This window comes from Vanessa tameamea, chromosome 14 (genome assembly GCF_037043105.1).
Source record: "Vanessa tameamea isolate UH-Manoa-2023 chromosome 14, ilVanTame1 primary haplotype, whole genome shotgun sequence".
NCBI lineage: Eukaryota > Metazoa > Arthropoda > Insecta > Lepidoptera > Nymphalidae > Vanessa > Vanessa tameamea.
The window spans coordinates 7816786-7843308 of record NC_087322.1 but is presented as its reverse complement, the minus strand read 5'-3'; the positions used below and the strand labels follow the sequence as shown (position 1 = coordinate 7843308).

General features: G+C 34.6%; 2 protein-coding genes across 2 annotated transcripts in view; both read left to right on the top strand.

Moving 5' to 3' along the window:
- The window catches only part of LOC113398542 (protein groucho-like), a 52726-nt gene extending 37505 nt beyond the window's left edge, over nucleotides 1-15221 (top strand). The window contains exons 8-16 of the mRNA XM_026637321.2: nucleotides 10472-10573; nucleotides 10955-11076; nucleotides 12056-12349; nucleotides 12521-12767; nucleotides 12932-13111; nucleotides 13600-13760; nucleotides 13920-14002; nucleotides 14234-14433; nucleotides 14804-15221. Of these exons, the coding sequence (XP_026493106.1) occupies nucleotides 10472-10573; nucleotides 10955-11076; nucleotides 12056-12349; nucleotides 12521-12767; nucleotides 12932-13111; nucleotides 13600-13760; nucleotides 13920-14002; nucleotides 14234-14433; nucleotides 14804-14911 (1497 nt within the window). The 3' untranslated portion in view covers nucleotides 14912-15221. The remainder of the gene's footprint in view (nucleotides 1-10471; nucleotides 10574-10954; nucleotides 11077-12055; nucleotides 12350-12520; nucleotides 12768-12931; nucleotides 13112-13599; nucleotides 13761-13919; nucleotides 14003-14233; nucleotides 14434-14803) is intronic.
- A 7815-nt stretch (nucleotides 15222-23036) lies between these two features.
- LOC113398766 (Krueppel-like factor luna) lies at nucleotides 23037-24801 on the top strand. Its single transcript, XM_026637652.2, has 2 exons — nucleotides 23037-23244; nucleotides 23320-24801. The coding sequence occupies exon 2, from the start codon at nucleotides 23327-23329 to the stop codon at nucleotides 24176-24178; it is 852 nt and encodes a 283-aa protein (XP_026493437.1). The 5' UTR covers nucleotides 23037-23244; nucleotides 23320-23326; the 3' UTR covers nucleotides 24179-24801.
- The last annotated feature ends 1722 nt before the right edge of the window (nucleotides 24802-26523 follow it).

Below are 26523 nucleotides of genomic sequence, written 5' to 3'. Positions count from 1 at the left end.
TTATTTTTTATTATATTATTTGTTATAAATTTTAATTGTGTAAATATGGGAAATAAAGTGAAACGCGTCAGGAAAACTAAAAAACGTTTATATAAATTAAGCGCCGAACATACATATGAACGATATTAAAAGGTAAGAGTATTTTATTAGTAAACATATTTTTTTTTATAAATTATGAATATTGAAAACATAACATCTATTAGAAAAAATGTGCAATCAGTTCGCATAGAATCAGATTTTTCGAGCTATTCTTTAAAAATTACGATAGAGTATTTGGTCAAAGTAAGGAAAACGTCAATTGAGAGTGACTACATTCGATCCCCATGAACTCGAAGCAATATGATATTTTTCATTAAAAGTACTATGGGGCATATTTAGATACATAATTTTTAAATACATACTTTTATAATTAATAAAAATATAATTTATTTATTTGTTACAGAATAAAGAAAGTCGAAAACAATAACATGGAAGCTACTTAGAAGTGTAATTTGTACGTAATTCAAAAATTTTAATTTTTTTGTAACTTCCGCCATATTGGATTGAATATGGCAGCAATTCATGAATCGTGCATTGTCATCGAGACTAAATATGTGTGCCAACTTTCAGCTCCATAGCTTCAGTGGAAGTGGGTGAAATATTGATTGCAAGATTCCATATGTACATACATTCATACATACAAGTGAAATTAAATAAAATATTTTAATAAAAAAATTAACACTAAATATTTTATTTTTTTGTAGTACCAAATATAAATAAAAATATTTTAAGTTTAATTAAATCAGTTTTATTTTTTAATCATTTTCGAATAATAGTCAAAAGCAATACAAATAATTCTAATATCTATTTTTCTGAGATTTATGATTAAACCTAGTATGATTAACCTAGTTAACCAATGATTCAACCAAATCGACTTGACGACATTTTTTTCTAGTAAATATTTAGATTTTTTTTTTAAATAGAATATATATTTTTTCTTTGTGAACCGATATTAATAAAACGAACAAACACTACGCTATATGTTACCCCACGGTTACTACACTACAGATTTCGAACACTTACGATTTTATTATATAAATAGATTATCAAACTTTTATAAAATGTTAAAATTTGGTATGTTTTAATATTTAGTATAAGAACTAAATGTGGTATAATAATATAAATAAAAGAAAACAAAAAGGTTAAAACTAAATGTCTATTTTATTGTATACATACAAAATATAAATAAAAATATTGTAAGTTTAATTGAATCAGTTTTATTTTATAATCATTTGTTAACTAACATCGAAAGAAATAAAAACAATTCTGTTGTCCTATCTATTTTTATGAGATTTATGATTGATCTTACTTCGCTCGGTTTGGCGCCGTCTATTAGAATATTTGGGCGTAACCTCGTTACCTCGCTTAACCATTAGTTCACGGGCTTGCCGTTTTTGTCGATTTTGTAAGTGTGTGCGTGCGATTCTCAAGGGCACTTAGCTCTTGTAGTCCTCTTAAAGCATAATTTTATAAAATGTTTTTACACTGGTGTTACGGTGACAGAGATGTTTACGCGCGGTCGGTACTCGTTCCCATAGTAGAGTCGTGCCACCCGCTCCGCAGTGACAACCCTCGCAATTTATCGCTCGAGACTTCCCTTAATTGGAAAGAATGGCCACTTGTAATTATTAAGACGCCCTAAAGTGAAACAGATTGCGCGATAGTAGTCTCCGTTGTGTTTTGCTTTTTCTCTCGAGAATAAAAATAAAGTGTAAGAGGCCTTTAAATGTCTTGATAAATATAAATTATTTTAAGTTGCGGTTTCATTTAGGAAATGATATAAGAAATTTTTGCAGAATGAATTACATTTAATAACACGTTTTATTTATTATTCGACCAATTTACGTATTTGTGATATCTTCATGATTGAGTAATAATCTTGATAAAATGTTTCGTTTCAAATATTTTAGTAGAGAGTGGCTTTAGGTAAATAGTTAAAGGATTTTTGCAGAATATAGTGTACAAAAATTCAAGAGCGTCTGTGGAAACATACAAATTCACAATTATAAATTAAAATACATTAAGAAAATTACTGAAACAATTTAAAAAAAAAACATTCTTAGTATTATACGTTTCAATAAGTAAAAATCTAAAAACCATATAATTTCAATAGGCAATGATTGTCATTATTGAACTACTTAGTTAGTACACCTCCCAACGGCTAGAGTAATCCGGTATCAAATGTATTTCGTTATTTTTTTTGTTACAGTTACGTATTTCTAATGCATCGAATTATTAGGCCAAATAATCAAAATTAAAATATACTTTATTCAAGAAGACTTTTACAAGCACTTTTGAATCGCCATTTTACAAAACTATATTAAGTGAAGCTACCACCGGTTTGGAATGATAGATTCTACCGAGAAGAACCGGCAAAAAACTCAGAAGTTACTCTTTTCCAACATTTAAAATACTAAGTTATGTTAGTTAAATACAAATATACATTAATATAATTTATCCCTTTTAGAAGTAAACAAGTAGCTTCACGATTTTTTACCATCTATATGATCTCGTATTGAATAATAGGTATGCTTTTTATATTAATGTATTTTTTACAAATGATTTGAATTTATGAATCGTACGACAAAAGACCAAAAAATAGTGGAAGGGCAACAAAGCTACGTATAATAGCTACGTTAAATTTACCGTATGAAAGCAGAGTCTAAAAACATATACAATTTTTATTACACACACAAACAATTGAATATTTATAGAACGATCGCCCTTCTCTAGACATCGTTGCGATGAAACCCCAATTTAAATTGTTAAGCTTTCATATGAGCTGTCGTACATATAGTTACATCGCAGTGTTAGGATAGTGCTCGTCTCAGCTGTGTGGCTTTGTTCTTATCCGGCGTATCGCATCGATTTATACAGGCTTGATCGAATCGCGCCCACCGCCACTCTTATAACAATACCTGCCTACTGCCTGCTGCCTCCACTCTGCTCACGTGACAAAATTGAATATTGCATTCTACACCTTCGCTTCTTACACGATTATATATTTCGATTTCATTTCGTACATTTCGCCTTTCAAAGTCTGTATTGTTATTCCATTGCAATGTAGGTACATCATCGTTAAAAAAACGTTTGTTGTTTTTTTATTGTTACTTGTATTATACATTTTCAATATATAGCTTAACCCGGTGTTATTTTTATAAATTTTATGCTACTCTTATAATATTTATACCTTCCGTACAAGTATATAACAAATAAAATTGATTACGTTGCAAAAACAACCAATTAGTAAAAACAAAGTGTAAGCGTGATATGAAAGTTATAAATTCATTTCGAAATCGCTATTTTAATAAGACATACAATTAATAACCCAGAAAGCTTGCAGTTAAAAATTAAAATCAACGCAATTTCGTTTAAATGAAACACTTGTAATTGGAAACACGCAACGGTAAGTCCGACCTTTCGCGCTAAAATTCCATTTGTAAATGCAATCATGGCTTATCAATTCATTGTTGCACGGATAGCCGGCCGACCGTAGCCGTAACAGCGCGCTCCCACACGCCCATCGATTCAATATTCCCGCTGAAATATCGGATATGCAGATACCCATTGGTTTCACTAACGTAAAAAGAGCAATATTTTATTAAAAACAAAAACTTACGCACACACTAGTCGGTGAAACTTTCAAAAGAAAAAATCTTCTAACTCGATATGTTTCGACGTCATAAATGATTAAATTAGCTTAATATTTGACTCTTTTTTTCTACATCGTAGGTGATGACAATTTTGTCATATCTAGTCCTCAAACTACTGTTGTCACTTCTTTGTTTTCCTCGATATTCATTTTTATTTCGTTGATTGTTGATGCCTAAAATCGCATAGTCCAGACATAAAGCCATATCTAGAACAGCGTGGATAGCATTAGACCACAAGTGTAATGAGCGTGCATCGAGCACAGACGTTCACGCCGTACTCTCCCATGTTGCGGACTTGTGGTTGCGGCCTGCACTACATCGTCGCAACGTGTGAGGTCCTGCACTGTGGCGACCACCATGCCATTAAGATAATGCAACGTAAGCATGCATTCTCATGGTACAATTATTTATTGTTTGTATTGCTCCACTAATTTCCAATAACCAGTATTTTATAAAGAAATAAACAAAAAAGAACATTCGAATAATTGAAATCGCTGCAAGTAATTAGCAGTTAGGCGGGCGCGATAGCTCTCGACTCGGCTCACGTCTTCATAATTTATCTCAATTAGTTGGCAGCGTAATGGGCGGAAGGGCGGCCAACGCGCTCTCTTCGTACTTGCAGATCATGTAGTACACCACGAGTCCATAACCTAACTACAATTGTATATATCTTGTTTTTTAATCATGAATTGACTCAACATTAAATCTCGCAAACTCAAACAATTATATAGTTAATACCTTCTCATAAGCAGTATATAACATAATTTGTTAACAGTAAATATGCGTTTAATTGAGGAAAAATCAATTTATGCACAAATTCAAGTAGTAGTTAATTAGATAACAAATATAACTCTATGAATGGTATTATTTACATTTTAATTTCAATTAATAATGTAAATTGAAGCCGAATGATGCATTATTCTTACGATTAGGTTGCATTGTTGTTCTTAAGCCTTTCATCCAGCTGTGAGTATAGGAACATATTGAGTTTCGGTTTGTGGTTTCGCCCGTAGCACTTGCTACATTCGATGATATTAGTTCAAAACGACAAAGGCGAGAGAGGCGGAGGCGGCCGCCGTATAGTGGAGAATATGCGAGTGTGCAGCTCTGCGGTAGTCGTCGGCGTGTTTAACAATGCGGCAGGCGTGCGGCGGGCGGCGTGCGGTATGTCCCATATTGCCTCGACACGACTTGTTCGTGTACTTGGAACACGCTCGCACTGCCGCGCCGCCGCACCGCCGCCGCACCGCCGCCGCCTCCTATGCACGCCGCGCCGTTCCCTTCGTGCTTATCACACATTTACATATGCTTCGGGTGCTCGCAGCCGTGTTCGAGCATTGAAAATGTTTGATGAATAAATTTGTAATCCAATTCTGAGCTTAACTTTTTATTCGATCGACACGAACGCTAACATCGGTCATTGCTAATGAAAACAGACTTAAACGTAAGGCAGCGGCGATGAAGAATTGAAACGAACAATCTCCGGTTCGTCTAAAACGATTTGTCATAAAAAGAGTGCGACTCGCAGCCCTTTTTCAAGTTTCCTCGTTACGGGCTAAGACGAGAATCATTAGGAATTAAATTTCCCCTTTCATTAGTCCCTCAACCCTCGTATAATTCCGGACGCGGAGCAATAACAATATAAATCCCCCGTCGCGCCGAGCGGGGGATTAAGGCTTGTCTCGACCCTAATTTAGGGCTGCCCCCGCCCCGGATTAACGAAGTGGCGGAATCCGCTAGGGTTGTCGCTGCGCATAAACTTGTTACGTGTTTAATGTTTTATTGACGGGTGGCAAGAGAGCTCTCATTTAAATAACAGAGGAATAATCCGCGTCCTTTTAACAATGACCTAGTGGTTTGACCGCCTGTATCCTTCGCTTTAATACAATCTAATAGTCACTACTTAATTACTTTATTGTTTTATTTCCAAATTTTCGCCATTGAGCTTCTATTACTACTTGCATGAATATATTATTTAAATCTTTAGAGCTATACTGCTCGTTACAAAATAATTTTTGATCACATCATAAATCTCTTTCATTAATAGCACAAATAATTCGAGTACACTAAACGCACTTTTGGATTGCCAATTTATAAGTTTTAAATAGGTACATATCTAAATAAAGCTAACCGTATCGTTAAGTAAGAAATGTAGATTCAAATGATAAGCGACAAAAACGTCGTATAAAAATTTATAAATATTTTTTTTTTTTTATTTTGTCGTCTGTACCTACTCAGAATCTACAATATAATCTGTTGTATGGTATGCTATGACTTATTTATTAATGTGTCTATGCAAATTTCATAGAACATCATTTATTACAAAATAACGCACATTTCTTTGTCAATAGAAAATTTAATATTCAAAAACATGAAACCAATACTGCTCTAGCACCAGCATAAAATAAAAATACGTCAACAATTGCGATTAACTTTTGATAAACACGTATTTAAAACGGTCGTTCACCCTGACAAATTAATTTTTCGATCTATTATTCCGTGGAGGCGAATCGTTAGAGGTGGAACGAATTGTTTATCCCCGGTATTAAGTCGTAGCGGGACTGTCGACGCACATATTGCAGACGAAGGAATCTCCGAGGGATCGACGCGCCCTCCCTTCGAGGGATCACGGTTAAATGAGCTGGCATTTGTCAACACACGGTCGTGATATGCTGTCAGCTTATTATATATTAAATATAAACTTTTGAACTCACCCTAGTGAAAATTTTGGTTTGTCGCTCGAATAGACAAACCACAAAAAATAGTTACAATAGTTTTATTTTCAGAATATTATATAACTTGCTTTTTCCATTAATGCGATTAAATTTGTCTCTTCTTACAACTACAACGTAAACAAACTATACAGAATGAGACTTAACGATAAAACAAGTTTATTTCAGACTACACTGAGGTATTTATATCATTACAGTTAATATCAATTTATTGGTAATTGTTAATAATTAAAACGCAATCAAAGTTTAAAAATGAATATTGTCAGTATATTTATTTTTATATACCTAATCGGTACTTACTTGTTTTTATATTAATCTTTCTTTATGTGAAAATGATCTTAATATATTCGATTTAATTTTAAAAACATTAATAACATTCAGTTTTGACTCAAAAAAATATATATTTAAATTTTTACTAAACCGGATGTTCCTACAATCGAAAAAGTGATTAGAATACCGACTTTAGTTGAGATGATGAAATATTGAGTAAAAATGTTGAATTGTAAAGTACCTTCAAGTGAATAAATTGAGGATGATTGTTTCTACTCCAACAGTAGGTACTTAGACTTTACTTTTTCTTTTCATTTGAATCCACATCACAAACTTTGTATAAAAACTAACATGTTTATTATTTTTTACAATAATAATACAATTATTTCAACTTTGAAAAAATTGATTAAATAAAAATCGCTGTAACACAGACTTGATGATTTACTTCTTCAGTACCAATTTCCCGATCGAGTTAACTTGCAACACGGCGACGTAACTCCATTCGAGGTAATTTATTTAAGCAATTTTAACAAAGCGAGGCCGCGTACATCGTATTAAAATTTGAGTCGCGACCACAAAGTAGACGCTAACACAAAATTAAAGTCGTCGACACTTAAGGGCTTCGTAGTTTCGAGGGGAGTTCCGTGAAATTTCTCTCAGAATTCCGAAATGGCGGATGAGTTTCGCAAGTCAACTCAATTATCGTTTTAATTAAGGCGCTGCCATGCCACGTGACATTTGTTTGCGTGCGTGAAAGCGATCGCTCCCCGCGGCTCTTGCCCGGGCCCCTCCTGTTAATTGCGCTAATTACTTTTGAAATGGTGTAGGGTAGAATGAGATTACTTATCGACGGCTTCCACTGAATTTATGTTATATTTGCGAGTATTTTAGGCAGAGTATTAATTTAACACAACTAACAACTTCGTTGAATAAACTGTTCGGGCATACAAATAACTTGGCACGCCAAAGATATATATTATTTACATTTCCCAGACCCCGTCAAATATATCGTAATTAATTTGTTCATTTACACATTTAATGAACTTTAATTCTGCTTGTTATACTTTTACTTAAACATATCTTACTACTAAGGAAAAAGCACAACTTAATAAACATGACCTGGGCACTTATTAAATAATAAGCGCGATCTGTTTTAGACGTTCAAGTTGATGTTAGGGTGATGGCGCAGTGGTAACGATGAGCGCTGAGTGGGTGGCGAAACACGTCAGCTTGCCAACGATCATCAGACAATTTGGTTATTTGGGGTCGGCCATAAACCGATAGCGAGCGCAGTAAACGCAATCCACCACTCGCGACTATAAACTTTACGAGTCACGTAAAAACACGCTCGAAATGCCGACTGGCTACCATAAATTTATGCTAATGTATTCTTTATAGTAGTTTAATGTGTATTCAGAAATTCCTTCATTATTTATGTATACGAATGAACCGGTGAAGTTAATTTTAAAGTCGCGCTGCGCACCGCAGTATGCACGATCGCTGGCGATTAATTCTTTGTAATTCGCTTCCGAATAACTAATGCCACGCAAATTATTGCCTTACAAAGTTCGATAATAACTTGTTTATAAAAGGCAAACTAGTATTAACAAAATAAACAAACCGTATTCAAAAACATCTTAGGTGGAATAAAAAGGTTACGACATCTGTGATATGGCTGACGCGATAACTGTAGAAAATCGAGTAACTTTTCAAAACTATTATGCCTGAAATATAGTCCGAACTCAATCCGTACATTTCCGAGCGGTGGGCGGTCTATTTATCTATTTCCCCCGCTTCCGCCCCCAAGCGTCCGGTTAACCGCCCCCCTTCCGGTTAACCGGGCGGCGCGGCGTGCGCGGCTAAACGGCTCGTCGCGTGACCGCAGACAATAAGCCCAGGCGGCGTTAACAGCGCGCTTGTGTGTTGCCACTTTATATGTTACGTCAGAGCGACCCGATCCCCGCGCCCGACTCACCACCCGCTTCTCGCACTCCTCTTCTCGACACATGTGTCTCATGCGACAGGAGGACGTGACCTCCATCCTCCTCGAAACGAACAGGAGCCGATAAGTCGTGTTATCGGAGCTTGTAGCGCCTTGTTTAGCGGCAATGTTGCTGCCCTGCCCCGCCGACTATTGTGCCCGGCTCGATTGCCTTTTTCTTGAGGTCGACCCTAGTAATGAGATAAAGTTCGTACAGATTATCTCTATTCGCTTTACTGACAAAAATAAATTTTGGATTTCACTAACGTACTTCAACATATTATATAATTACACTCCAGAAATTCAACTCAAAATAAAACATTTTATTTTAATTTTATGATGTAAAATATTCTTAGTTTTTTTCTCATTTAAGAATTTCTTTGACTGTTTTCGCTTTCCATACACACCTAATAAAAATAATTAATATAACAAATTAAAATTTACTCTAGTAGTATCAGCCAAATGGTCAGAGATATTACACATTCATGTTATAATAGCAGCCGACCGCAAAGACTATTAAATTAACGATTAGCCACAAGAGCTTTACCCCAGAGTGAATGACTCGTAGGGGCAACATAATATACATTGAATCGAATCCGACACGTCGCTTTATGGCGCGCACCGTGGGTCTCTCGAAATAGCATTACCTACTTGAAATTGGATATCAAATGGCGTGGAGTTTAGTTACTCATAAAATATAGCAACGTATAGAAATTAATAGCAATCTCGATTAATTTATTTCATTTTATTGATTAATCTATAAAAAAAATGTGTGGATGTAAACTGAATGTTTATCTTTCTGAAACAGCTACTTGTTCAATGAAATATAAAATGTACAATAAAACGAGCTCAAATGCTGACGCAATTCGTAATGCTGAGCTCCGAGCACAAATAAACTTGAATCTGAACATAAAGCGATATTGCTTGTGAACGAGAGGGTTGTAAGTCACAGCGGGCGGCGACAGGTTGACGGCGTGGCGAGCAAATTAACAGCTTGCCACTATCCTCTAACTTAGTACCTCGTAAAATTAGGCCCACTAGACCCCTCCAGGCCTACGAACCTTGATGTATAGTTGTATTATACACGATTCATGCAGAATTACGGATTAACCCCAAGCAGTTATATTTAGAACAATTAATAACAAACTTTAAATCACCTAAGTATATTAATATAATTAATTATTTAATTTATATTACAATCGAATAATAATAAAGAAATAAATTATCTGATTAGAATTCTTCTACAAGCTGTATTTTTTTATGCAGTGTAATAAAACCAAGTCGCCATGAACACTCAACTAAATGTTGATAAAGCGTTTAATTGATGCATGAATCCATACTGAGACTGAAGTGTGCCTGTGCACATCCGCGAATATATTTCGTATCGCAATGTCAACACGAGCTGAATCAGTAAGCGCGACGGTCGTTCGACACGTATATGATTATTTCATTAGTTCGTATTTGCGCACTCATTCGAATATAGCATCCGCCCTGCCCCACGTCCCCCGGCGCGTCGTGAGGGGGGCGATGACCACTCCCGGAGCTAATCATGCGGTCAGTTTGTTCTGCCTCAGCGTGTTTTGATATTGATATTGACTGTAGCGTTCGCATCGCTGCGCGCCGATTTATTTGCGAACAATGATCGATTGATTGCTATACGTACGTAAGCTCGCCCGTAAACGTTTTGATTATGTTTACCTACTCTTATTTGCTATATCAACAGAACCAGATACCGCATGCATATATATTGAAACATTCTGCGATTTGTATTAACTGGTTTATTTTTCTTGTCGTAGAGAAATTCAATATCTCCCGGTGAAAGAGAAAAGTACAGAACAAGAAGTCCAGCAGAACCAGATCACAAGAAACTTAAAAAAGAGGAAAAAGATATGGGTCATGTAAGTTTCTTTTACGAATATATAATTGTTTTGTTTTTGTAATTTAAGAATGTTGACATTCTGAAGTATCATGAAGCTATTTAAATTTATTTTTAGGTGAACTCAACTATTTTGATTCTATTTCTTTTCACAAGCTTTTATTGAACTCTCCACCTGTAAGTGTGTGGGTCAAACATTGAAAGTGAATTTTAACCCATTTCCACCCAACCGACTGAGCTGAATTGTTTTGTTGCACACGCTATATTATTTAAGAAATAATGTAATTTGTTGAAAATAGTCGTTTACATAAAAAAATAATTAAAGCTATATTCTGTCGTGTTTAATTGAATCGTTTAGACTACTGACAGAAATATGATAAATTTTCAATAATATTTATTTCAGGAACTGGTAGTAGACGACGCAAGTGAAGAGCCGACGTCTCCTCACAACGGTGCACCTTCTCCACGAGAAAATGGACTGGACAAATTACAACCTAAGAAAGAACACCCACCGCACAGTCCCAGGTAACATTTACGTCATCTTGCATATTGTTTCAAAGAAACGAATTGATTACCACGATCGTTAAAAGTCACATTGAAAGTTGTGATATAAAACAGATGAAAACAAAACGTGATCACTGTTCAATTACCCATAAAGTTTAACATTCCAAAAGAATCATTACAAAGAGTCGTAAAACATTTATAGCGCTCGATAAGCTGTATAACAAACATGTATTGGGGCCAGTCGCGCCTTAGTCCGATGTTGTGCACGATAAATTCATGATAATCGCTCCATCCATTTAAGGGAAGCCGTAGTTTGTAAACTATCCGTTACATTTCTTGCGGAAGGTCAATGTGCCAGCGACGATTGAACAGTCAAAAGTTAATCTCCTTCTCCGAATCAATTACGAAGCGGCGCGTTATTCCTGTTATGACGACGACAATAGACACGCCTGATGGATAACCATTGATAATAATCATCACGAAAACTTATGGTTACGCCGACTTACGCCTTCCAGTCTAACCTTGTAGGGACTTATTAAAGTGTACCCTAATTAAAACGGATTATGTTAACTGTTTAATAAACTTATTTGATGATTTAGTTCTAATGTTGTTTCTAGGAATATTTAAACATAATGTACTCAAGACACCTAAACTTGTGCTTTAAATAATCACATGATTTATAATTGCCAATTTTAATTACTTATATCTTCATGGTAAAATGTGATGTTTTGCTGTAGTATCACAAGTCCACGACCTAAATACATCATTTATATGACGATACAAAATACATTCAGGTCTTTTAGCAAAAAGTATTGAATATGTAAATAACCTCAATACATTTTAATGGGCGGGTACAATTAAATTCTCTAATAATCAAGAGCGTGCTAGGTTTTTACATTTTAATTTACATAATAATAACATCAATATGTAATATTAATAATAATTCTCGTTCTAAATATTATTGATTTTTTTAATTTAATCTTTTGCGTTTAATTTACAGATCAGGGACGTCGAGTAACGCATCAACACCCTCAGCAAAGAAATTGGACGAGAAGCCAAGTACACCTATATCTAAGCCAGTAACGCCAACGTCAGGTGCTAGCGGGGTGGGATCCGCAGGAGCGCCACTAAAGGCCGCAGTTAAGCCTCCGGCGCTACAGTACCCTTACCTCGGCAACGGTGCACACGACGCATACGGTCTCGCAGGGTACTCCGCGAGAGCTGCGCTGGCTTATGAGCCGCTGCGTCCGCCAATCGGACCGGCTGCGCTCGCACCGATACCCGGTGGCAAACCGTAAGTTTGATTTTACTCTATTCACATACACACGAGTATGCTTATATATGAATGTAATGTTTATTATTTTTTAATCAAATGAAAAAATCATTTATAGCAAAAAAATATTTAAACAATTTCATGCAGTCGCAATTTTCATTAGTGGTCTTATGAATTCGTTTTGCCTTTCAGAGCGTACTCATTCCACGTGTCCGCGGAGGGGCAGATGCAACCAGTGCCATTTCCACCGGACGCGCTGATGGGCCCCGGCATCCCGCGTCACGCGCGCCAAGTGTCTGCGCTTGCGCATGGCGAGGTGGTCTGCGCCGTCACCGTCTCGTCGCCCACCAAGTACGTCTACACCGGCGGCAAGGGCTGCGTCAAGGTGTGGGACATCAGCCAGCCCAGCAAGGCGCCCGTCAGCCAGCTGGATTGCTTGGTGAGTGGGTAACTGTCGGCGACTCTCATTTATTACAGTGCTCCTTTTTATTCATATTTCCGAGTAACATATCGATTGCATTCGATATTTTTTGTACGATCCTTGAAATTCCCAAAAAATTGGTATAGAATCAAGTTTTATGTTTTGATTTAATCGTATTACAGCAAAGAGACAACTACATAAGATCAGTGAAGCTGCTGCCGGACGGGCGCACGCTGATCGTGGGCGGCGAGGCGTCCAACCTGTCCATCTGGGACCTGGCGTCGCCCACGCCGCGCATCAAGGCCGAGCTCACGTCGTCCGCGCCCGCGTGCTACGCGCTCGCCATCAGCCCCGACTCCAAGGTACCGCGACGACGCAGCCACGAACTGTTTTAATCCTTCGGCATTATATATAGTTTTTACTAGTTATCCCCGTGATCTTACCATGTACATTAATTAATTTACCATGTTGGACATCTTAGGCAATCTACATAGTTGGTCACGACTCACGATCTTGTTTTCTGAACGGCAAACACCTCACTGAGTTGCTTTTTAAAATGCATATTACATATATATAAAGAAAGGAATTTGAGTTACCGTCAATTGGACACGTAAGCCTCTCAACCGTCGATATAGTGTCATGGACTCTCTAAATAAATGAGATAAGGAAAGGATTAAGTGTTACTTACTGTTGAAAAGTTGAATAAAATTTATTAACTGGTCAATAAATAAAATAAAAATATGATTGATGATTGAATACAATTTAAATACATATACATACATGCGTACCTTGTTCTTACAATTATCAGTAGCATCCTTACTATAAATTATTTTATTTATTTTGATTGCAGGTGTGCTTCAGCTGTTGCTCAGACGGCAACATCGCGGTTTGGGACCTTCACAACCAGACGCTGGTACGACAGTTCCAAGGACACACAGACGGTGCTTCCTGTATCGACATCTCCGCCGACGGAACCAAGCTCTGGACCGGCGGCCTCGACAACACTGTTAGGTATATAGGCAACCAATTTTGTATCTATGATATAGTCTTGTCTTATGATATATATATATAGTTAGTTTACATTTATCGATTTAAATACTAAAAGTAATTATGAAAAATTATACATTGTAATATATGAATTCGGATGCTAATTCAACGATTTATTTTCAGATCCTGGGACTTAAGAGAAGGAAGACAATTACAGCAACACGACTTTAGCTCACAGATATTCTCATTAGGATACTGTCCCACAGGTAAACTAACTTACAATATGAACCATACAATAAATGTTATAAATGATATAAAAAGTTGAGAAAACCCTGATGATGTCAACACATCTGAATTCTTTATCCAAAGAAAAATGATTAAAAAACTTAGTATACGATACGTATACGATAAAAATAAAACAATTTCAAATAAAGTCCGAATCGACTTATCCAAAATTGAAAAGAAATATTGATAATGAATATTTTGGTGTATTTCAGGTGAATGGCTGGCGGTGGGCATGGAGAACAGCAACGTGGAGGTGCTGCACGCGGTGAAGCCCGACAAGTACCAGCTGCACCTGCACGAGTCGTGCGTGCTGTCGCTGCGGTTCGCGTCGTGCGGGAAGTGGTTCGTGTCCACCGGCAAGGACAACCTGCTCAACGCCTGGCGCACGCCCTATGGCGCTAGTATATTCCAAGTGAGTCGGCATCTCGTGTGTCCCCATAGGTCGCTGGGTTATTCTTAAATAGCAATTAATTTTACGGTAAAATAATATATATATAATTCTAGAAATATAATAATTGAAATATATATACTATATTATTGAAAAAGCACCATTAACGTCTGAAAAGCTTAATCAGTGGTCCCTTTTTGAAACAACTCTGACCGTAGGGTTTGCGCAGTGGTGACCCCTTACCATCGGGTGGACCCGTCCTACCTATGCCATAAAAGTGTTAAATCAGGAATTTTAAAAATTGTCATACCATATTCTAACACGTTAACAAGATACATCAAGCTGCCAACTTAACTAAACTATTAAATATTAATAACAACGTTTATCATTACAGTCGAAAGAATCATCATCGGTGCTCAGTTGCGACATCTCATCGGACGACAAATACATAGTGACAGGCTCGGGCGACAAAAAGGCCACAGTGTACGAAGTGATCTACTAGTGCGACGAACTGACGGACACTCGGACAAGCGAACAAGCGAACAAAACAGATCAAAGTGACGTGTGACTAGTGATTGCGGACGTTCTGCGAACGTAGCGTGGCAAGTGGTGATATAGCTTTAGTGTATGTATAGAATATATGGGAAGCCTGTATGTACTTATGCGACTTGTTTATATAGATTAGTGAGCGCGGTTTATGTTTATTTGTTGAGCGCCCGTAGTGTATGTTGGCAGCAGATCTCAAAATGATGATTTCGTTTCAATATTGTTGTAAAATGCTCATATTAAAGAAAAGATATGCGCAAATTATACATGTCTCGTTTTATTTTTACCCTAATGTAATAATAAAGACAAATATAATATAAATCAAGTATAATAATACAATTGTATCGTACAAAGATTGTTCAAGAAAAATAAAAAATTGAAATACAAAAATATATATTTATTTTTAGGAAATGCATGGCGATTCCTGTATTTTATTTTGTACAATCTATTTGTTATTTAATGACCTAACTACGTAATTTCGTAATAAATATTATAATAAATCAAATTGGTGACCACTGTCAATGCATTACGTTTTAAATGAGCAAAAGTTCGATGTTAGTACTGGGTTGGTGGTTTGTGAACTATACGGTAATACAGTCACGGGTAGCTTATAGAAGCTACTACATATTCTTGAAATTTGACACGAGTCTTCACTGAGTCCCGCTATTGTGAAATATTTTCAAATTTTTAGTCTTGCTCTTCTAGTTAACAGTTTTCTTCAATTGTCTTTTAGTCAAGCAAATATTTGAAAAACTCATGACCTTGATGTACATATATGTAAGAAAATGGAAAATTAAAATATACAAGTACTAGTAACGTATAAGTACAAAATTAGTACTTTGGTAATAATTAATTTTGATAGAAGTTCATTTAAAAAACCGGTCGTCTCTTCATCCCTTTTTGAGACCGTAAAATGTTCCATTATCTTGCACTCTGCTTGATATAGGTACTGTTTAACAAATAACTCGAAAAACAAGAAATAGCTTAAGAAGTTTACCTAGTTACGATAATTATTGTATATAATGATAATCTAGTCACGCCTGCATTAGACCGCCAACGACACGACTTTTGACCCTTTTATTTACAGGAAATATTGTAACGAATTACTTTAACAGTTATTTTATTATCATATCTATAGCTTGTCTAATTGAAGTGAAAAAATAAGCTCGTTTCTTGACGCATTATTCAATTGAAATCTATTTAAAAGCATATTCAACGTAAAAATCCACCAGTTGCCGTAGTCGCATTAAAGCGACACCTTGTGATGAGGAAAAAGTCTTACGATATTTTGTAAATTACGTGGTGCTAGCTATAATTAATATTATACTGAGTAATTTGCATATTAAAGACAATTTATTTGAGTGTAAATAGTGATGTAATGATGATGTATATAGTGCGGTGAACTGTAATAAATTACTTAAAAAAACGAAAGTCGTTTAAAAAAAGCTACTCAACGTGAAGAATGCTTTGTCGAGAAGAGAACTTACGAGAACCAATTCGAAGTAAATATCTCCGCGATTCCTGTGTAACGGCCTCTAGATGTCAGAAATGAATATTTCATTAATTTGTTGGCATTTTAATTGCAAAAGTTTAAGCCAGAAGATCACTAGCAGCTAGGTTTGAATTGGTGTGTCATCGTGATAATGTCTTCTTTCCGTGATATTTTGAGAAATGTACCAGTTAAATATTAATTTATGCTTACTGTGGAAAGCGTTGTTGCAGACTACATTGTGTCATATACTAAAAGCAGACAAATGCTAAATAAACGACATTTGACAGCAAATTGACGTGGTATCATTGGTAGAGAGCTTGAATATTAATGTTTAATATTCATTATGGATTTGCAAAAAAAATGGCGTTTTGTAACTCTTAATGGAGCTTTGGAAGTAAAATTAACATGGATATGAGGAGTTCAGTGTTATGTGTAGAGTAATTATTCATAAAGATATATTAATCAAAAACTCTCTAGTACTGCACAATATAATGTAGCTGAGCTATTAGCAAATCGCATGAAATACATAAATCTAAGGTTTGTTTATCTTAATTCCTACTTCAATTGGAATAAGCTATAGTATATCTGTGGTGGAGGCGAGATAATAAAAACGGTTGCACGTCTCATTTTATGAACTTTGGTGGACTAGATTAGGGAAATACCTGTTAGTTTGTAGAGCCAACTTTTATTTGCTAATTACTGAAATATGTCTGTAAGTTTGCTCAAATTATTTTGATTAAGTTTGTATCGTTTTGTTTTCTTTTATTTGTAATAAATGTAATTATTGATCTTGTCTGATTTAATGTTGTTTTTTAATAAAATTCTACTTCTAGTGCTGATACTAAGTTTAGGGGTTACTACTTTTTTTAAAATATTTTTAGGGTACCGTAGCCAAGTGGCAAAAAACGTAACCCTTATACATTCGTAATGTCTGTCTGTCTGTCTGGCCGTCCGTATGTCACAGCCACTTTTTTCCGAAACTCTAAGAAGTATACTGTTGAAACTTGGTAAATAGATGTATTATGTGAATTGCATTAAGATTTTGTCACAAAAATAAAAATAAAACAATAAATTTTTGGGCTTCCCCATACTTAGAACTGCATCTCAAAAATTTTTTTTTCATCAAACCTTACGTGTGTGGTATCTATGGATAGGTTTCACAAATGATATCGAGGTTTCTAGCATATTTTTTTTATAAACTGAATAGTTTACGCTAGAGACACTTCCAAAGTCGTAAAATGTGTCCCCCCTGTAACTTCTAAAATAAGAGAATGATAAAAGTAAAAAAATATATGATGTACATTACCATGTAAACTTCCTCCCATAATTGGTTTGAACTGAATTGGTAGTTTTTTTTTTATTTCATAAATAGTAAACCGCAATTTACCTTTCATTCAATCAACCCAAAAGAACATTTAATTTCATAAACATAAACCTTGTTACTTGCTGCTACGGAACCCTTCATGGGCGAGTCCGACTCGCACTTGGCCACTTTTTATTTACATACTACATCTCTTAGCACTTTTCAATTACCCTGAATATTAAAGCGAATAATATTTATCGCGTGCTGGGCTAAGAAACTTCCATATTATGAAATTAGAATCTTATACTGAAACGTGACCTACTGGATGGATGGATGGTATGGCTATAGAGAATAAATAAAGTGTTTTCCGCCACCCATGCTAATTGTATAGTCTTCTCCAACTACAGAAGTACACAAAAATAAGTTTTGACACCCCAGATGTCTGGGCTGTAGAAGGGACGAGATGAAGCCTTCATTATCAACTTGAAATCGACCCTTTACAGGTCCCGCATCGCCGCCTGCTTTCGGACAATATTAATTGAATTATCTGAATTATTATTATTAGGACAATTATCTGAAGGCTTACAAGAACAGAAATTTTCCTTTGACATGTAACTTTCTACAGGAATGAGGCATATCTTTAAAAATATTTTTACAATAAATTTGACATTTTAGGTCGTTTCTCTATCATTGTCGTCTTTAGTCTTTATTTATTTAATTAGAACTAATTTATGTTTTCGACAACGTGTCACCATAAGTAGCGTCCTACACTAGGGCCCGTCCTCTTTCCCAGAAAACCAATGTCAATTTCCTGGGTTGGTGGTACATAACTGGCGATGTAAGGAATGGTTAATATTTGTATTGTACGTTATTCGTATTAATAGTATAGTAGTAGTAGTATAGTCCGATTACAGTTTCGTCGACGTTCAAAACGCCATTTTTTCACAAATCCATAGTGAATATAATTTAATTAAGCTCTCAACCAATTATATCGCGTCAATTTGCTGTCACCTGTTATTTATTTGGCAATTTTCTGTGATGGTTGGAATAGAGTATAGAACTTTCAAGGTATTCGAACCAAAAAATACGGAAAAAATACCAGAACAATATTAGGTAGGTATGGTATATATACCTACAACTCAACACAACCTCAATTATTAAGCTCAATATACATCGCAGAATAGATGTCAATGAACAGTACAGATAAAATTTGAACAAAGTAAGGTTTAGTATTCGAATAGCAACCAATTCTAAAAGTATCTCAATTATTATTTTGATTTTATAAAAATGCACGACTCATGACGCGAAATATCAATTCAGAGACAATGCTTTACGGTCTAAACATTTTACTAGAGCAGAGAGAACAGTTTAAGAAGAACAGTTTAATAGATTCAATTCTGTATTTTGAAAAACTTTTATAGTAAAGAAAAAAAAACCAAAAGACTAAAAGACTTATTTTGTATTACAATTAATATATATTTTAAAAAATAGATCTTTATTTATAAAAGTAGTTATTTTTTATTTTCTTGACGTTTAACTTTCCGTTTCTGCAACATGTAGAATTGTTTGGGTATTATTTTTTGGTTCAATGTGCACTTTAAATTTTCCACTTGTTTTTTTGATATCCACTGCCAAACTTGTTTTGTACTTTAAAAAAAAGTATAATGAGGTAGACTTAAAACATGGTTAGATTCAAGGGTTGTAATTAGTCTTTATTCTTACATTATTAGTCACAAATATAATTAGTCATTCTAGTGTGAAATAAGATGTTTGTACCGTTACCCCGGTGTTTTATATATTATACTTATATAATATATATTATTTTTACTACAAACACGTCTAAGTAGGTTCTATATAGTTGTTAATTTATTCTTCTAGAATCCATCTACTCTTAAACCAGATAATAACTGCGTTACTCTCACAAATTTTGGAAGTAGTAAAAAACTCAGATAAAAAGGTATTTTTGTGGCAATACGATCGACGTCAAATTCCAACATTTGTAATTTGACACAATAGATTTCTATTGATAAAGTATTTTTGTAAATAATTTTCAAAACACATGTGCTTAGTTAACGAGGATATTATCGCCACACCGTTGATAAAGCTTAATATTTTGATTTATTTATCTATTTCCCAAATAATAATATAGATTACCATGTATTTTATATACACATAGCCATAATGCTTTCTTTATTTATTTAAGTTAACTATTATCTCGACATTCTCAACGTTTATTTATGACGATGTGAGCAATATGTAGATTTACGTTTTAACTTCCTGACGATGCAAATGAAATAATAATCAGTTTAAAATTCTATTTCTCCACGGACGCAAAAGCTAATAAAACAACTTAGCGCTTAAGGAAATAGCTTCATGCAACTGTGACAATCGAAAGTATGTTAACACATCTCTATTTTGAATTGTTATTTAATCATTTTAATTTTTATAGAGTTACTTTTACGGCTTCACACGGGTACAATATGATCTATATGTAAATTTTAGATTGAAGAACAGACATAAAAATAAAAATTCTTGTTTATTTTTTGGCCAGGAATGTCGGCTTTTCTCTGCTATAATCATTACCGTCTTTACCATAGGGCACATGGGGCACGTGCCCAGGGCCCCCATCCTGAGAGGGCCCCGAAGAACCAACAATTTCTTTCACACGTTTGTTCTCACGTTGACTGCTATTTATATTTTCGAAAGTGATATATTTGTAAGAAATAACTAACATATTTATCAAAAAAGATAGCCTTAAAAAATAGCCATAAGATTGTACAACCAATCAGATTCCTGTGAATATACGAAAATATGCACTGCACCTTTTATTTGCAACTATACTTAAGGCCTGGCCCAAAGCAAATTATTTGTACATGGTAGTAAATATCTCCCAAAAGGGCCCCAGTTTCATGGGTGCCCAAAGACCCCAGCATAGTTTGAGACGGCTCTGGCTATAATATGAATGTTTTATACTATGTTTATTGGTGAAAACCGTATGTCGTTAATAGCCAATAAAAAAAAGAAAATCGGATAACAAACAGAGGAGAAATGTAGTGAACTATTTTAGTTTAATTTTTTTATTTATAGATGGGTAATACATAATAAAATAAAAACGCACCAATATTTAACCAATGTAGATGCCTTAATAGATTTTGATTCGATTCATGATATTTTTTCAATAGATTAATAATTATGTTGTATTAATTGTATTCAAAATAGTATTCACAATTTAAACTGAGTAGCGCTATTGCAAGTACTCTATTACAAGTAGTAAGCAGAAAAATTACGTTTTATCTAGTTTAATTGTTCCATGTGTTTACTGTTAAGGTATTTTCCATCATTGTTGTAGGAAAACACCAATACGAATGCCAATACGTAATGTATCCAATGAGCAGACGCTGGCACTGCCAGCCACCGTACGTTATCGCCTTCATACAATCATAGGTCGCCACTAATCGCAATCGTCATATGTATGTGTAACAATTTACATACAACACCTCTGTAAATTGTAACACACGTAAGATCATTAATTTAATTATGCAACTGGCATCTAAGGATCGTGACGTTAAACTTATCAATTTACCTGTGCCTTATGCGGACACGTGTCCTACGTGCCGATTTCTCACGAATGAATAATAATGCCTTATGAGTTAAAATGACGCATCATTAAATAGTTATATTTCTATTCTAGTTGTTGTTCTATAGAAAAAAAACTAAACTATCATGAAAAGTGTTTTGTCAATAAAATCTATTAATCTTCTAATCTTCCCTGTCGTTAAAGTAATGGTTTGATGAAAAACCCGAATACCTAATTTGAAGTATTTTTTTTAGATAAAGCGTACTGTTATATACGTGCGTAGTTGTCAACGTCTGCCATGTAATACGAGAAGAGGCGCGCACGCACCAGATGCCGGCGGTGCCAGCCACCGATGTGATAGCGCCGCTGCGTCGCGCCCGTCGTCAACTCTACACGCTGAGACCAGACACGCAGGACTAGTTGGTTAATTGGGATAAACCAAACAGTTTGACCCACATCTAACTTATTTTTTTTAATTATATTTAAAATAGCTAACGTTTTAAAAATATCATTTTCAACCTTAAAATTTACTTTTTACGTCAATAGATTGATGATGATGATTTTTTATAAATAACGCTAAGAATTATTTTAATGATCGTTTTATATAAGTTAATAATATGTAAGAACAAAAATGTCATTTGGAACCATCAAGGAATCATCATATGTTTTTGTGGCTTCGACATTTTAACCAAAAAAAGGTTTTTTTACACGCTACACACAAGGAAGAAAAACGGTATTGCATTTGAAAACGCTCATAAATAAACCCTCTATCAAAACACTTCTCATAAATACAACACAAGTGAAGTAAAAAAAAAAAAACAAATATCCTTCGTTGTTTGTATGTCAATGCATATATACTTACATTCAAACTCCCAACCGTAAGCGCTTAATCATGTTGCAATGACTATTGCAAAAAAGTAATATATTATTTTATTAAAACAATTGGCTACTATAACATATCTACTATTTTTATATCCCTGAAACACCTACAAAATTATTGATAATCATTTCAGCCTTGTCCTTAAAATCATACGATAGTTTCCGTTATTTATTACGGTTGGGTTAGTTGCTGTTGTCCATTGTTCAGCATCACTTCCGAGGAATGTTATCACTAGTTATCAGGGGATGTAAGCATTGCAAAAATACTATCTATTCCGCTCCAATCGGAATTTCCGTTGTGATTTTATTTGATGAGTTCAAACTTAAGCCGCGCACTTTAAGAATTAATTACTTAACAATTTATTTTAAGTTATAAATTCTTCAAGAAATATTTTATTTATTTACAAAGGAAAATATAAAGCAAATGGTTTTAGGATTTATTGATTATTGGAATTTATGTATTTGGTTATTAATATCTAAAACAGAAAAAAAATCACATAACATATTACTTTAATTGAGTTTAAAAACATTTTCAGTTTCATATATATCTATTAATTATTATCATAGGTAAAAGAACTGTCGGGTAGGTCGGGTAAACAAATGATAAGAATAAAAGTGAATGATCCGCATATCATCATGTTCAATAAACAACTTTTTAATTTAAATAATATGCGTGATTTTAACACAACAACGCGTTGGTGTATATATAACAAATATAACTTAATGCGCAAATAACTATGCAACATTGTGTTTTATTAATATAATAGAGATTAACATTGCTATCATAGAGTGAAAAGTTTAGCGCGTGCACTGTAACCACCACCAATAGTCCTCCCGCTGGCGCAGACTGGCCGATAATCGCCGATCGCTGTTATCGCGCGTCCGTGGCACTGTCCGGAGTAGCTGCGATCACTCACTCTTGTCACAGGACGCGCCGTACGCGCCTGTACGTGCATTCTTAATATTGTTCTATCACAACTTCCAAATTTCGTTACTACATTTATGTAATAAAGAAAGCTCGTGCCTTATTTAGAACTCGTAAGTATAAATATATGTATATATATTTTTTAATTTATTTTTTAGGGATTTAACTAATTTTTCTTTACCTTTTAGATTCAAAATGTACCGCGAAAACTGCGGCTTGCTAAATGAAGCTCTAAGCGACCAGCTCATGTTCGAGTATTCACCAGCAGAGAGTCTCATCAATTTTGAGTTACCTTCGAACTTGAACTCTGAACTCAATGATTGGCAACTTAATGATTTAGATTTTCATTGTGATGCATTTGTTCACGGATTGAATGATTCTAACAGAGAGAACTCTATCTTCGAAGACGGTTCGAATATACTTTTTGATTTCGACGATTTGGATAAAAACATAGATTTAGACGATTATCTCCTAGAAGCATTAACAAGTGATAAATCCAACGACGTGCTACAATCCAGCCCAAATTCTACAGATTTTGATAGTGACACAGCGCTCGGTAGACTTTCTGTCCTTGGAATTGATCTGGAATCAACTTATGTGCAAGACAATCAGTACTCGTCTAACAATATAAATAAAACTAATGATAGAGTGCGAAGTTTTATACCAGAAACTAAAATACAAACATGGGGAGAGCCGACGTTCTGTCCGGAACTTGGAGCGTTCCGATGCCCGGTGGAAGACTGTGGTAAACTATACGCAAAAGCGTCACATGTTCGCGCGCATTTGCGTCGTCATAGTGGTGAGAAGCCCTACCGATGCACATGGGGTAGTTGCAGTTGGCGTTTCGCGCGGTCAGATGAGTTGGCGCGCCACCGTCGAAGCCATTCAGGCGATAAGCCCTATCGGTGCAGCGAATGCGGCAAGAGATTTGCACGTTCAGACCATCTTGCCAAACATGGACGTGTTCACGCTCGCCGCGCTGCCGCAGCCGCCGCGGCCGCCAAACGAGCTTCGAACCATTCTTATAAAACTAGAAGACTGATGTGAAATGTGATTTATATAATCTATTAAAGTGTGTGATGAAACTATAATCGCGCTGGCGCGTTTGGTTTTATTCATTAAGTACAAATAAGGATACATACAAAAGAATATGTGGAAAAAAATTGTGCAGTTAATAACTTAAAATTTGTTGTAGTTTTTACGATATTTTATGCGATACTGAGTAATATTAACTCTAATATATTTTTATAACATTTGTACGAATTTTGTTATTATATAAGTTATAATTAAGCTAGATTATAATAGTGAAGTTATCGTTAGAACGGTTTACTAAAATAATTTATATTTAAAATAATGAAGCCACTCTTAATATACGTTGACCGTATGAATCTCGACCTGCGCTAAGCTTAATTTATGAAATCTTGTATGATTAGTAGACAAACTAGTTAGATGTTCTTTTAACTTTATTCTCGTTGTAATATCTTGTACTTTATGTATACTTGAATATAATAACAAGAACTTACTGTTGTGTTACTTAGTCTTTAGATAAGCTAGAATAATAAAATAATAATTTACCTACTCTACAATGTGGCTACTTTTTAACAGGTCTTTATAAACGACATATCTGTTGTCACAATCCACACGAACTTTAAATTAAAACATAAGTAATATTTAAAGAGTTTTAGTATTCTTCTCACACATTGGTTAAAAAATTTAATGATTCACTGACCCGCATTAGAGCAGCGTTGTGGAGTAAGCTCCAAACCTCATCGAAAGGTCTTTCCGGTACAGTTGGAAGTTTACTTATTTAATTGTAGACTCAGTCATCCAGACCAAGTCATCGTGTGAAAAATTAAACTAGATAAGTTGTTCTTGATAATTAAATAATAATATGTGCCTACAGCCTATTCTAACCAAAAAAGAAGTAGACTTTTAAACAACTTTGACATTGAATTGTCGCGACATAATCGAAATCTGAATAATCAATGGTATTATCAATATGGGTTCGCGAAAAAATTACTTTGAATTTCAACGTAGTTGTTATCGAAAGTTTGGAAGTAAAATTAAGTAAAAAGAGTGCATTTAAGTAGTTAGTGGGGTAGTGTTGTATCAAAAATAAAGATATATTAATTAATAGTTGTTTGTACTGTATAATATAGAATGGGTCATTAATAAATCTTAGATGTAAATTTAAAGTTTATTTTTCTTTATTCCTTCGAAAATTGGAAATGTACTGGTAAAAAAAAAATCGTTGAAAGTTTGTTGATAGTTAATCGTTTGGATTTAAATCAAGGTAAAGTTTAAAAGAGACACACCTTTCTGACTTCACATGATTATAAAATTATATTAAGAAATATTTCAATAATAAACTAAATAACTATAATGTAAGCAGTAGCATCAGCCCATACCGTACAATAGCATAATTTTCAATGACATGACTTTTTCTTCCTTTTCTAAGCATCTATTAATATGTGTATTTGCGTTTCCCACGCGTTCATTATCAAATATCTTGTAATGTATCTAAAAGTACTGGACAATGGACATCTTTATAAGAGATAAATAATGCTGTCACCATTGACTTAGCCAGGTGGATAAGGGCCCCGGTGTGGCGGTGCAAAAATCAGGGTCCAGCCCTCACTTTCTACGTGGCTTATATTATTATCACAATTGAGTTAATAAGTCTTCCTTAACTATTTATTCAATAATATACGTAATTGTTGTGTTCGGCAACTAATCAAAAACAATAATTTATAAACAAAGATAATTTGTGTACTTTTTAATGGTTTGATTTATTTCTAACAGCCTTTAAACTGATAGAGATGCAATTTGAATGCAGTGACTTGCAAAAGAAAGTTTAGTAAAAAAATCACATTAAATGAGCAAAGAATCAGACACCTACCGATAAAATATTTTGCCGCTGAAAGCCGATTATTTTGTCTCCGACTAGAACAAAAAGCTGCGTCAAAAGGTAATTTATTCAAGTAAACTCTTTCAAACACATTAAAATCGTTAATTATAAGATATATATATATATATATATATATTTTTAATTTAAATGTAACACCGGTTTGGATTGGTGTAAAACTGAAAATAAACTACAGAAGTGGTTACTTTTTTCCGATAGCTAAATTGCATTTAACTGAATTATTATATGTAATTAAACGACATTATAAGTTACGTAAATCTCGTAAAAGTATACAATATATAAAATTATACTATATACAATTGTTTACGTCCGTTCTGAAACTAGAAAGTACTAATTTTAGCCTGCGGCTTATACCACGTTTCACAACGCTGTAGAAGGTTTTAGGTATAGAAAAGTATATTCCCTTTTTTAGGGTTTAAACTTGCTTCATACCAAATTTCATTAAATTCGGTCCAGTGGTTTAGCC